General features: G+C 35.2%; 1 protein-coding gene across 4 annotated transcripts in view; it reads left to right on the top strand.

Moving 5' to 3' along the window:
* TM2D1 (TM2 domain containing 1) overlaps window positions 1-12,961 on the top strand; it is a 141,487-nt gene that overhangs the window by 42,096 nt on the left and 86,430 nt on the right. The window contains exons 6-7 of one of the 4 annotated variants that reach the window (XM_024119664.3): window positions 7,874-8,003; window positions 10,143-10,462. The exons of 1 other annotated variant lie outside the window; for it this stretch is intronic. In XM_024119664.3, the coding sequence (XP_023975432.1) occupies window positions 7,874-7,984 (111 nt within the window). In that variant the 3' untranslated portion in view covers window positions 7,985-8,003; window positions 10,143-10,462. Of the gene's footprint in view, window positions 1-7,873; window positions 8,004-10,142; window positions 10,463-12,961 lie in introns of those variants that run through there. 2 more of the 4 variants (XR_003679613.2, XM_028489333.2) reach the window with 2 other exon arrangements.

A 12,961-nucleotide genomic window follows, 5' to 3' on the forward strand; every position in this document is an offset into this window, starting at 1 on the left:
CAGATTTTTATTTAGTGAATTAAAGGAATGTTCAAAAAACAAAGTAGTCCTGAGACTGAGCCCAGCGCTGTGTTTTCCTCAGGAGATATGATGCTGAATCCTATTCATTTCTTGAGGAATGATGTTTATAGCGGTCATTAAGGATTAATACTAACCAGTCTTTAAATCAGATGAAGTCAGGGGATCTGAATGTGTAACTTCTGGCATTGTGTGGGAATTTTGGTGCTTAATTAAAATGTGACAAATTAGATGTTTTTAATGGTTTTATGTTAAAATTAACGACATACAGAAGTCAGCTCTGGACACAAACATGTAATTTGACTTTTAAGAGAATATGAATTTACTTCTTTGGGGAACTGGGGTGGACACAGGTTGCATCATTATCCTCTAATTGGAGACAGCTGTGTCATTTTACTTTTTACCAGGTCTTCAGAAGATGATATGATCTTGCATTCTTTTTAATTTAATATTTGCATTCTTTATATGGAGAAACTCATAAGTGGATTAGATAGAAAAATGGTACATTGATAGAGTTGCATAAAATGTTAGTTTTTGCCTTTCACTCCTTAATTCATTCATAACATTTTAAATGTATAAGATATTTGAGTTACTTAAGCCGTCTGACTTCAACAACAAGGCAAAGCAAGTGAGGGATCACATCTGTTGATAAAGTTTAGGTGTTAAAGTAGTTACTGGTAACCATCTTTTTTCCTTTAATTTATTTTTATTAGAGTGATACTTAAATATATACAAACAAAAATACATTTTCCACTAACAAAATCAAAAGTTTATAAATTACAAACAAAACTACAACACTGTTTATAAGGTAAGCTCTTTTTTGTGTGGTAAAATATATATACAATATAAAATTTGCCATTTTAACCTTTTTTAAGTATACAGTTCATTGGCATTAATTACATTCAGAATGTTGTGCAACTGTCACCATTACTTCCAAAACTTTTTCATCACCCAAAACAGAAACTCTGTACCCATTAGGCAGTAACTCCCCATTTCGCTCTCCCCCAGTCCCTGGTAACCTCTAATCTACTCTGTCCTGAAGAATTTGCCTACTTTATAGATATTTCATATAGTTGGAATCAATATTTGTCTTTTTATGTCGGGTTTATTTCACTTTGCATAATGTTTTCAAGGTTCATTGATATTGTGGCATGTTTCAGAATTTCATTCCTTTTTATGGCTGAATAATAATGTTCCATTGTATATATGTACCACATTTCTTTTATCCATTCATCTGTTGATGGACACTTGGGTTGTTTCCATGTTTTGGCTATTGTTAATAATGCTGCTGTGAATATTTGTGTATAAGTATCTGTGTAAGCCCCTGTTCAGTTCTTTGGGGTATGTATCTAGGAGAAGAAAACTTTTACAGAAAGCTAATTGAAGAAAATATTTTCATGACCTTAGATGGGTTAAGTCTTCTTAACCAAGATCTCAAAAACATAAACCATAAAAAAAAAAAAAATCATTGAATTTGATACATTAAAATTAAGAAATTTCTTTTCTAAAAAGAATATCATAGACCAAGTTAACAGTTAATAGACTGAGTTAAAGAATACTAGCAACAGGAATTGATATGTGGAATATACAAATCAACAAGAAAATGATAGGGAACTTAATAGTTAAATGAGCGCCATAAACTAAAGATGATTCACAAAATCACCCAAATAACTAATGTGTAAATAGATACTTCTGGGCACTTACCCCAAAATACTCATACTCCTGTCCACAAGGGGACATTGTACAAATATGTCTCTTATAGCACTGTTTGTGGTAGCAGGAAGTTGGAATTAACCTAGATGTGTACACTAATTGGAGAATGGATGCATCCTCTGTAACACTAGGCAGCAATTACAGGCACTTACCTAGATGTACATACAGCTACATGGAAATGTCTTAAAATCTTAGTGTACTGTGAAAATCGTTTGAAATTGAACAAGATCCACAACAATATCATTTGGATAAATTAAAAATGCATATTTATTCAAAGAACATCCATGTTTTTCAAGAATAAATATGTTTCCAAGTCATATACCAAGTTAAGTATATGCCCATTATTTGTGTGGGTGCCTGTGGGTGGGTGAGTGGGATTATGGAGAATTATAGTGGAGATCAAAGATTAAGAACAGGAAAACAGGAAATTTGATGATCACTGCTTAACATTCCTGACTTTAATGTGTACTTCTAAAGTTTTCTGATTTACTCTTCTTGCTGTAGACTTTGCACCTATAGTTTACTTACTCCTTTAAGTAAACAATTCAAGATTTTTTGCATTTAGGCTGCAAATAAAATTTCATGGTGAAAACAATCAGAAATGACAGGAAAGGAGAAATTAAATTTCACCCAATTTCTCCAAACCACCACCAACCATCTTCACAGAGCAAGGGTGTGGTAGGACAAAAGATACATCAAATCCCTGGAACCTGTGAATATTATCTTATTTGGAAAAAGGGTCTTTGCAGATGTGATTAAATTAAGTATCTTGATATGAAGAGATTATTCTAGATTATCTGGATGGGCCCTAAATCCAATGACAGGTATCCTTATAGGAGACAAAAGATTAGACACAAACACCCACACAGAAAAGAAGGTGGTGTGAAGACAAAGGCAGAGATTGGGGTGATGTGGCCACATGCCAAGCAATGCCAAGGGGCACCTTAGAATGGATTCTCCCCTAGAGTCTCTGTAGGTCATACGGCTGCACTGATAACCTTGATTCTAGACTTCTGGTGTCCAAAACTGTGAGAGTAAATTCTTAGTTTTAATCCACTAAATTTGTGGTAATTTGTTACAGTAGCTGCAGGAAACTAATGTAGACAAATATGAAGTTGTTTTCTTGTGGTTTTAGGGCTTCTCACACAAGAGACGTTGACACCCTTTGTACAAAATAGCTTCCCACAGTGTAGTGGCCCTCCTGTTTTCCCTCTGGGAAGACCTGTAGTAACCTCTTGGTCCATTAATTGTTAAGTGCTCTTTCTTTTCCCAATAGATTTCAAAAAATCTGCCCTAGCATGCTATAGAATGTGGCTTCAGGCTATTTCGTAGGACAGAAATAAACACATAATTTTAGGTTTCATACTCTATAGGCATATTTAACTGAGTAAAATATTTCTCAGTATGAGATATTTTTTAAAATTTGTAGTTTTATATTTAACAGTACAATAATATAATAATTTATATATTGTACATTAACTCATATATGTGGAACCTAGAAAAATGGTACAGATGAACCGGTTTGCAGGGCAGAAATAGACACAGATGTAGAGAACAAATGTATGGACACCAAGGGAGGAAAGTGGGGGGAGTGGGGGTGGTGGTGTGATGAATTGGGAGACTGGGATTGACATGTATACACTGATGTGTATAAAATTGATGACTAATAAGAACCTGCTGTATAAAAAAATAAATAAAATAAAATTCAAAAATAAAGTAATTTATAATTGGCACTGTGTTATACATAAGTGTATAATATAGATGCTTAAAAACAGGTTTAATTTTTAATTTTGGTGAGGGAATATGGACTTAAATAATTGAAACCTTTACAGCTGATAGTTTTCTTAAAAATTAAATAGGGAGAGCAGTTTCTTCTTTGCTGGGATAATTGATAGAAAAGGATGTTGACAATACCTTGTAGAGTTGTTTGCATTTAAATCAGTCAAACAAGATATAGAACTTTAAAAGTACCATACAGATTCGTTTATTCTATTCCTCAATTTACAGCTAAGAAAAACAGAGATCCAGAGAGGATTAATCCTACAACTAGTTATTGAAAGTTTTCTCTTCAAGATTTCCTTTCTGTCTAATGCTTTACCACACTGACTTAATTTGGTTGTCTTTGGAGCAGGTCTTCAAATTGTTTTAGCAGAGAATAGCAACTAGTGCTATGCTTTGGTGATCTGGCAGTGGTGTGTAGGAGGCATTGAAGACAAGTGCATTATCTGGAGTTTTGGCTATGAGTAACAGAAACCTCAATTTAAATTGGCTTTAATAACATGGTAGTTTATTGTATTATATACCAAGGATCTGAAGATATGGTAGTTCTAAGATTTGTTAATTTAGAGCTTAAAGACAAAGTGAAAGACCCAAATCCATTATTCCCTCCTTCCCTTCCTTCTCTCCCTCCTTTCTTCTCTTCTTCCTTCCTTCTCTTTGCCATCTTCAGTTCCTTTGGTTAGCACCACTTGCTATGTAGTTACTTTCAGAGGCGGAAAAACATCTCTTTTTCTGTCACACATATCTTCTTAAAAGCAGATAAACCTTCCATTGAACTTGTCTCATAGATTATTATCTCATTGGTGATTGATTACATGCCCAGGCTGAACTAAACCCGTGGAAAGAGGATGGAATTACCACCATAGAGCTAGTTGTTGAGGAGCCAGAATTACATAGTTTGAGGGGAAAGAAATGCTGTAATAAGATTCCTAAATTAGATACAAAATTGGATCATGTATTAATAGGTAATTAAACTATAATCTTTGGGGCTATCTTCTCTACAGGACAGGGGAAACAAAAGACCAAAACGACACCGTACCATTTTTCCATATGTTAACTGGTAATGTGACAAGATTGTAAATCATCTGGGCCCTAATCAATTTTTAGTTAAATAGTTCTATTTCCTGAGAGAGTCAAATGAGCTGCAGATGGGCTTATTAGAAATGCATGATATTAAAAGGCCATCCAATCTTATATTTTCCTTATTTCCAACTTCTGAATACTTTTTTTTTCAACAGGGATAAGTGAGATTGTCAGAGGAGATGGCATAGGAAGAAAAAAAATAATAGGACAAAAGGCCCAGTTCCAATCTGTGCACATATTCCAAATTAGGCAAGTTTTTACCATATGACTTAACCTACTTCTACTGGCTGGACGTTCCTTTTTCTTTGTTTCCTTCATATCGTCTCAAAACATGTGAATTCTAGTCACCCATTCTTTTCTTTCTTTGCTTAATACTCATAGTAGTTTCCTCTGTGACCTTACCATTAAAAAGGTTTTGATTTATACTTAAATTCATAAATAACATTCATAAATGTCAAGACAAAGCAGTTTGATCTTTGGAGGAAATCCCCAAGTACGTGACAGCACCTAGCATGGTATCTAGAACGTAAGTGTTTTGTAAGTGTTATTTGAATATTAACATTTATAGTTCACTAGAATAAACTCCCTGTTGGCAGATTGTATCTTATTCACTGTTCTGTTTATAATGCCTAGCACAGTGCCTGGACTGTAGGAATTAAGTATTTGTTGAATAGTTTTTAAAACCAAATTTATTTTTAAAATGAAGAATGCGCTACAGCAGTGTTCTTCAAACTCTGGTTGCATAACCCCTAAAAGAAATTTTTTTTAATCCTTACCCTCTGCATGTTTTAAGTTGACATTTAAGTTTTGTCATAAGTTTAAATAGTTGCAAAGGATATAATTTCTAGTTTGCAAATATTGACATTTAAATAAAACTGTTACATCAATTTTAAAATGTATCCAACAGACTATAAATACCATAGAATTTAAAATATCATTGACTCTAAAAAGACATGAATGAACCCTTCACTATTATAATTTTTACATTGTTTCTTTTTCTCCTTGAATTTTTATTTCTATTCCCATTCTCCAACAGAATTTTACCCCAATATGTTTCTTTTTATCTTTTTTAAAAATTTTAATTTAATTTATATTTGGCTGTGTTAGGTCTTTGTTGCTGCACGTGGGCTTTCTCTAGTTGCAGCGAGCGAGGGCTACTCTTCGTTGCAGTGCACGGGCTTCTCATTGAGGTGGCTTCTCTTGTTGCGGAGCAAAGGCTCTAGGTGCACGGGCTTCAGTAGTTGTGGCACGAGGGCTCAGTAGTTGTGGCTTGCGGGCTTAGTTGCTCCGTGCCATGTGGGATCCTCCCGGACCAGGGCTTGAACCCGTGTCCCTTGCATTGGCAGGTGGATTCCTAACCACTGCACCACCAGGGAAGTACCCCCAATATGTTTTTTTTTTCTTTTTTTTTTTTTTTTGGTTCTTCATTGTTCTACTCAGTATATTATACACCTTAAATTTTATTTTTCTTAGTATTGCCTGTACTGAAATTTTCACAAACTCATACAAAATATAAATTTCCTTAAAATCATCTATTTTTATCATTAAAATAACCTCTCTACATTGTCTTGAGATGTTCAATACCATGAGAGTTGCTCAACCAAGAGCAAAGAATCAAATAACCTCTCTTCTGTCAGAATGCAACATGGCTGGTCAACTGGTTTCCTATGTCAGGTCTTCTTTAGAAAAAGAAAATGATGAATATTAGCTTATTTTAAATATAATTTCAGGGCATAGTTTTGCTACACATTATTCTATTCAAGTTGAAGAAGGAAGAAAGTTTAAATAGAAGCAACTCATATTTTAAACAATGCACATTCATTACATACAAATTAGAAATATATTTATAAATATATATATATATATTTTTAACATCTTTACTGGAGTATAATTGCTTTACAATGGTGTGTTAGTTTCTGCTTTATAACAAAGTGAATCAGTTATACATATACATATGTCCCCATATCTCTTCCCCCTTGCGTCTCCCTCCCTCCCACCCTCCTTACCCCCAACATGTTTTTATGCTTGAAAATCTTCTACTGATCATATCATTCATTAAAATATTAAAAAATTTTCTGTGATTTCTGGATTGAGTTGTCATTATAATTACTGATATACAGTTGATCAAAATAGCATAAACATGTTACAAATATTAGCAAATTATTTTTAAGCTAAAAAAAGTAAAATTTTACTAGGACTGCATCTTTTGAACAAGATGTGACAGAGCATATTTTTGGACTCTTGATTAAAAGAGATTTCCTGAAATCCAATATTTTGAATTATCCCCTTCTTTGACACATCAGAGACTTTTATACCTCATGGCAATGTGCCATCATAAGATTCAGAGTGTGCCTTACTGTAGGTATGCTTTACTGTTGTCAAGTTGGAGAAAGGACCTTAGTGAAAGCAAAGAAGTGGGCAGGGGACCTAGCATGCTGCTTTTAAGCTTAGTGTGGTATCAGGTGGATCAGTTTTACAGAGAGTATTTACTTGAATTAAGGATCTCAAAATGAATTCCCTTGAAACTATCTGGGTCTACATATACCTTAGTAGATCCTTGTGTACCCCTAAGGCTACAGTGTGAAGATTATTATCTTAAAGGATAATAGAGAGATGTTAAGTGAATTGTCACAAATGTGATTAAATGGACAAGATTATTGTGATTAGCATGGATGAGCTTTTTTTTTTTTTTTTTTTTTTTTTTAAATCTCTTCCTTTTCCATTCTATGTGGTTCTGGTAGGACTGTCAGTCATCCTGTCTCATCTCCCAGAGGGATCCTGGCCTGGCCGGTATTAATCCTATTACCCTGGATTCAGTAATTTGTTCTGCAACAGGTGTGAAAACCAAGCAGATCAATGAAAGTTCTTCCCTGAAATTGGTATATAAACACTGAGGAAGAAAATTTAACTTTCTTTCTGTTGGGAGCTGCTGAGCTGCAAAGATGTGTATCTGGAACTGTTGGCAACCAATTGAGAGTGCCTGTCTGTGGAAAGAAGGCAGGCAGAGCTACACTAAGAGGCAGAGATGCCAAACCAAGGGCCTTGTGGGGCATGGGGTTTCAGTCGTTGAGGCCCTTAGTTCCTGCAGCTCTCTTGATTCTGTGAGCTTCCCCAGTGTGCTTTTCAGCTACATGAGCCACAATTACTTTTTTTTGCTTGAGTTAGAGTTGTATTTCTGGTGCTACTGAAATAATTGTATTAACATCTAAGAAAAGTAAACTCAAAGTATTTTTAAAGTATCTTTTGTAAAATGGGTAATTTGGAAAATTTTCTCTTCTAGATTGTTGGACCTTCAGATGGAAGTAGTTACATTATAGATTATTATGGAACCAGACTTACAAGACTGAGTATTACCAATGAGACATTTAGAAAAACGCAGTTATATCCATGAATATTGTTTAAAAGAAACAGTAAGTGATATATATATGTAATCTTAATTATAGTATATTATCTGTGTAAAATTATGAGAATTTGAGAACCAGGGGAAATTTAAGAGATCATCTAGTATTGTAAACCTGTCTTTTTGCTTATCAGGAAAGGCAGGTCGCTAATCTTTTTTTTTGTTTTTTAAAATTTTTATTGGAGTATAGTTGCTTTACAATGTTGTGTTAGTTTCTACTGTACAACACAGTGAATCAGCTATACATATACATATATCCCCTCTTTTTTGGATTTCCTTCCCATTTAGGTCACCACAGAGCATTGAGTAGAGTTCCCTGTGCTAGACAGTAGGTTCTCATTAGTTATCTATTTTATACGTAGTATCAATAGTGTACATATGTCAATCCCAATCTCCCAATTCATCGCACCCTCTCTTCCCCCTTGGTATCCATACATTTGTTCTCTATGTCTCTGTCTTTATTTCTGCTTTGCAGATAAGATCATCTATACCATTTTTCTAGATTCCACATATATGCGTTAATATACGATATTTGTTTTTCTCTTTCTGACTTGCTTCACTCTGTATGACAGTCTATAGGTCCATCCATGTCTTGCAGGTCTCTAATCTTTTATAAAGCACTTTTGTATATGCTCATTGCTCCTGCAGTTCTCAATTCAGACTGTTTCTTTGCAGTGAATATAGTTAAAGGACAAGGTTCACAAGAAAAAAATAACATCAAAGCAAAAAGATATCCCATAGTTTTATATAATGGTTATGATGAAAGTATGTGTTATAGATGATAAAGCATATCTTTTCTACTGTCCATCCTTCTTAGGGTCAGTATGATCCTTAAACCTCCTTCTTCTCTTCTCTTTTCCTAAATCTGAAAGTTGATAAGAGTTTCAACCCTGAACTACTATAAGTACTTATTTTAACCTGAAGTTTGGCCCTGCCCACGAGAATTATTAATTGGCCTTAGAACTGTCTAGCAGCTTTCAGGGAAAGCAGAGAGAAACATAGGCTCAATGTTTTGGCCACAGTCATAATCCTAGGACTTTTAGTTGACTCTATCTCAGAGAGTGCTTCTAGAGTCCAGGAACGGACTAGACATTGATTTTCTATGTTTAATGTATAAATAGGATATGAAGTATAATTTTGCCCTTAGGTTAGTTTTTTTTCTTTTCTCACAATAAAATTATGGGATATGCTTCATAGTTATTGCCATGAGAGTTGAATGGTGACAGGCCCTTCCTGTTAAGATCTGAGGAATTTATTCAACTCATTGTCCAAAAAGTTTTTCAGATCTTTTCTTACAAACTATAAGAGTCTCTGTGTTTAAAATTGAAATGAAGCATAGAGATCCATCTGCCTCTTCTTACTAGGGAAGAAATTAAGACCTAAGGAAGTTGAGACTAAGGTACACAATCAGTGCAAAACTGGTTCTAGAACCTAGGTCTTCTGTGCATTCCACTGGTTCTCTTCTACCCTCCGCCCCCAACTAACTGCTTTGTTTTTTATTAAGTATCTTCATTTTGGAAATCGTTACTGCTACTTTATGAGAAGGGTTGTGTAGTTTTACATAACCTTATTTTCACACTGTAAATTGTTGTTTCTCACTTTAAAGTATATAGATTGTTTTAAAACTATAATGTATAAAAAATAAGCAAATGTAATTTAAAAAACTATATCTGTAGCCTATTATATAAACATTTAATTAGGATTCCAGACTCAAATTTAAAATTTAAAACTAGAAGGGCCGGGCTTCCCTGGTGGCGCAGTGGTTGAGAGTCCGCCTGCCGATGCAGGGGGCACGGGTTCGTGCCCCGGTCCGGGAAGATCCCACATGCCGCAGAGCGGCTGGGCCCATGAGCCATGGCCGCTGAGCCTGTGCGTCCGGACCCTGTGCTCCGCAACAGGAGAGGCCACAACAGTGAGAGGCCCGCGCACCGCAAAAAAAAAAAAAACAAAAAAACAAAAACTAGAAGGGCCCATTGAGAAGGCATACCTCTGCATTGTCATTCATATAATCTACAATACATACAGAAGTGCTCCCAGTGTAAGAAAAAAATGTCTTGAATAAATGAAGCATTAATATGTGCATCTATAAAAACCTCATTGGATTCTTTTAAAAGATTGTGTTTTAACGTATTTCTTTTTTCTGTTTTAGGATTTTGGCCTCCTTGATTTTAATAGAGAACTCTCAGTGTGTAGATTTCCAGATTTTCCTTTTTCCATCTTCATATACCACTTTACGGATTCTGTTTAATTTTTTGTTGTTGCTGTTGTTTTTGTTTTGTTGTCTTAGTTAAAAACATATTATTCTGAGATTTATTTAATAGAACTTTGAGATTTATATGATAATAGAGTCTTTCTTAGGCTACTGTCTCTATGAGATAGATAGCTTATTACTCTGATATTGATGTGTTTTCCAAAGGCAAGTTGCCACTTGTCCTTTTTGCTTCTGAAAAATAAAAGTATGACTTATTCACATTTTTTAGTGCTTTATTATTAAGAAAACTATCTTAAATGTTGAATGTTGCTGTCTTCTGCATTTTGATCCTTCAAAGCAGTTAATCCATGGTGCGAACAAATACCATCTATATTGCCTGGGGCTGCAGTCTTGTATATGACAACCCACCTGTTTTTTGGAGCTTTCAGATCTGTCTTTGCCTTGGTATCCAGGGAGCTAAAGACCATCAGGGAGCCTGAAACCTTGAGGCAACGCAGATACTCTTGGCATTGATTCAGGACTCTGAAGTGTGAACTTTCTCCTTTTTGCTTTGGGAGAGATGCACTAGCTTTTGGTGGACCAGATGCTGACTCATCTAGCTCAGTGCAGTTATATTTGAAGCTGGATGGACAAGGTGGGAACACCAACCAGATGATTAATGTCTTCCATCTGTTAGTACTGCCTGGCAGATGCCGGCACAAGTGTCTTAAGTGATGCACCAGTGTCTGAAGGAAGCAGCACCTGTACGTTAGCACTGGTTTTTCTTGCCGTATTTAGAAGGGCTTTAAGAAGATGGAAATACATGAAATGTTATGTCCCCAAAATACTGTCATACTCTTACTTTAGTAATAGGCATACCAATTTCAAAATTACTGGGATCTGGGCTTTTCAAAAGTACAAACCGGGCTTCCCTGGTGGCACAGTGGTTGAGAGTCCGCCTGCCGATGCAGGGGACACGGGTTCGTGCCCCAGTCCGGGAAGATCCCACATGCCGCGGAGTGGCTAGGCCCGTGAGCCATGGCCGCTGAGCCTGAGCGTCCGGCGCCTGTGCCCCGCAGTGGGAGAGGCCACAACAGTGAGAGGCCCACGTACCGCAAAAAAAAAAAAAAAAAAGTACAAACCATAATTTTTCATCACTCATTTCACTCAAAAATATACATTATAGTACAGTTAACTTCATAGTATGTTAGTCATTCAGTAACAGCTTCTCCAGTTGATGGGAGATTATTAAGTATTGATATAAGAAGTGAATTTGGATTGATTCCTAATATACGCCAGGAAGGGTCTCTGATTTGTTCATTAATGAAAATACTGAGTGTCTATCATTTGGGAGTCACTGTTCTAGATTCTAGGATGCAGCAGTGGACAAAACACTAACATCTCTGTCTTTAAGGAGCTTATATTTCCTTGGGATCCCCTTTTTCACAGTGATATTTTTGGCCTCAGTTAAGCTAGATGCCCATTTTCTAGTATTCCCTAGTTGCTTTTGGTTGCCGACAGTGCTTTGAAGTTTACGTCAGGATCACCTAAGCTCAGATTTAAAAGTCTTTTAAGTCTCCACAGCTGTGTAACTTCAATTACATGAGAAATACCTGCAGTAACATCTTGAAACGAATCTTGCTTCCTATGTAATTGTTACAGTTACCTTGACCAGGTGGGAAGTCTGTTTCCAAGCAGGTGCTTCTCAAAAGTATTTATTCAAATAAGCTGTACTCTGAAATAGTTGTTGGTAAAATATAAAGTCCCTTCACAGTATACTCTTAAACCTTTAGACTTAATTTTCACTATAATTTCCTGAATTCCTAAAAATGCTTTCGTTTTTCCAATTTGTGTAATTCCCTGTTGCCTAATACATGTAATTCTTTTACAGATGGTTTTTCTATGTCTTATTTATTTGTTACGGGAATACATTTAAAGCATGTGATTACAGTTTTGTTTTTTTTGTTTTTAGTTTCATGGAACACTATATTATTATGGCTATTTGTTAGTAGTGTATGTAGGAATTATATGTTAAGGCCTCTGTATGAGATGTTTTTTATGATAAACCTGATTTTGGAACAGTGGCCAAAATTGTAAGATGGATTAGCTCAGTCATTCCTGGGATTACTCCTAAACCCTCTAGAGTAAAATGGAAAGGATTCTTTCAATTCTATAGAAACAGTTAATGTTCTACAAAAGCATTTATAAATGGTACTACTTTAGCTTGAAAGGATTAATACAACTTCCAGAAGTACCTCTTTACCCAGGAAGATTTCTTACCTCCACTGTATTAAACTAAAGGACCTCTTTAAAATTTCAGAGATTCTGTTATATCTACGGCCAGCATTTGTTCATGGGACCACTAGGACTCTAAGAAATATTAGTTTGGGGGTATGTTTTGTTTTTGTTTTGTTTTACAAAAACTTTCTGTGTCTTTTTCCCTTATTTTAACCTAGATGTTTAAGGCTAAGTAAAGTATTATTATACTGATGGGCAGCTAGGAAGCTAAAATAGATAGAAACTAGCAAAAAAGAAAGGTTAGTTCTTAAAAAGTGCAAGTCTAAGATGTTGGTTCCTCTTTCTCATTCAAATACCTTAATTGTAGATATTCTCCAGGGTTCTGGCACCTTCCTTCTTCCTTTCTCTCATTAAATCAGCATCCATTTTGCTTTTTTCTATTTACAAAATTAATACAAGCTTAATGCATAAATTTTGGGGAAACACCAAGTAGTACAAAGAAAAAAAATTTATTCCACAGCTCTAAGATGTTAATATTT

The sequence above is a fragment of the Physeter macrocephalus genome, chromosome 4, assembly GCF_002837175.3.
Source record: "Physeter macrocephalus isolate SW-GA chromosome 4, ASM283717v5, whole genome shotgun sequence".
In the NCBI taxonomy this organism is placed as follows: domain Eukaryota; kingdom Metazoa; phylum Chordata; class Mammalia; order Artiodactyla; family Physeteridae; genus Physeter; species Physeter macrocephalus.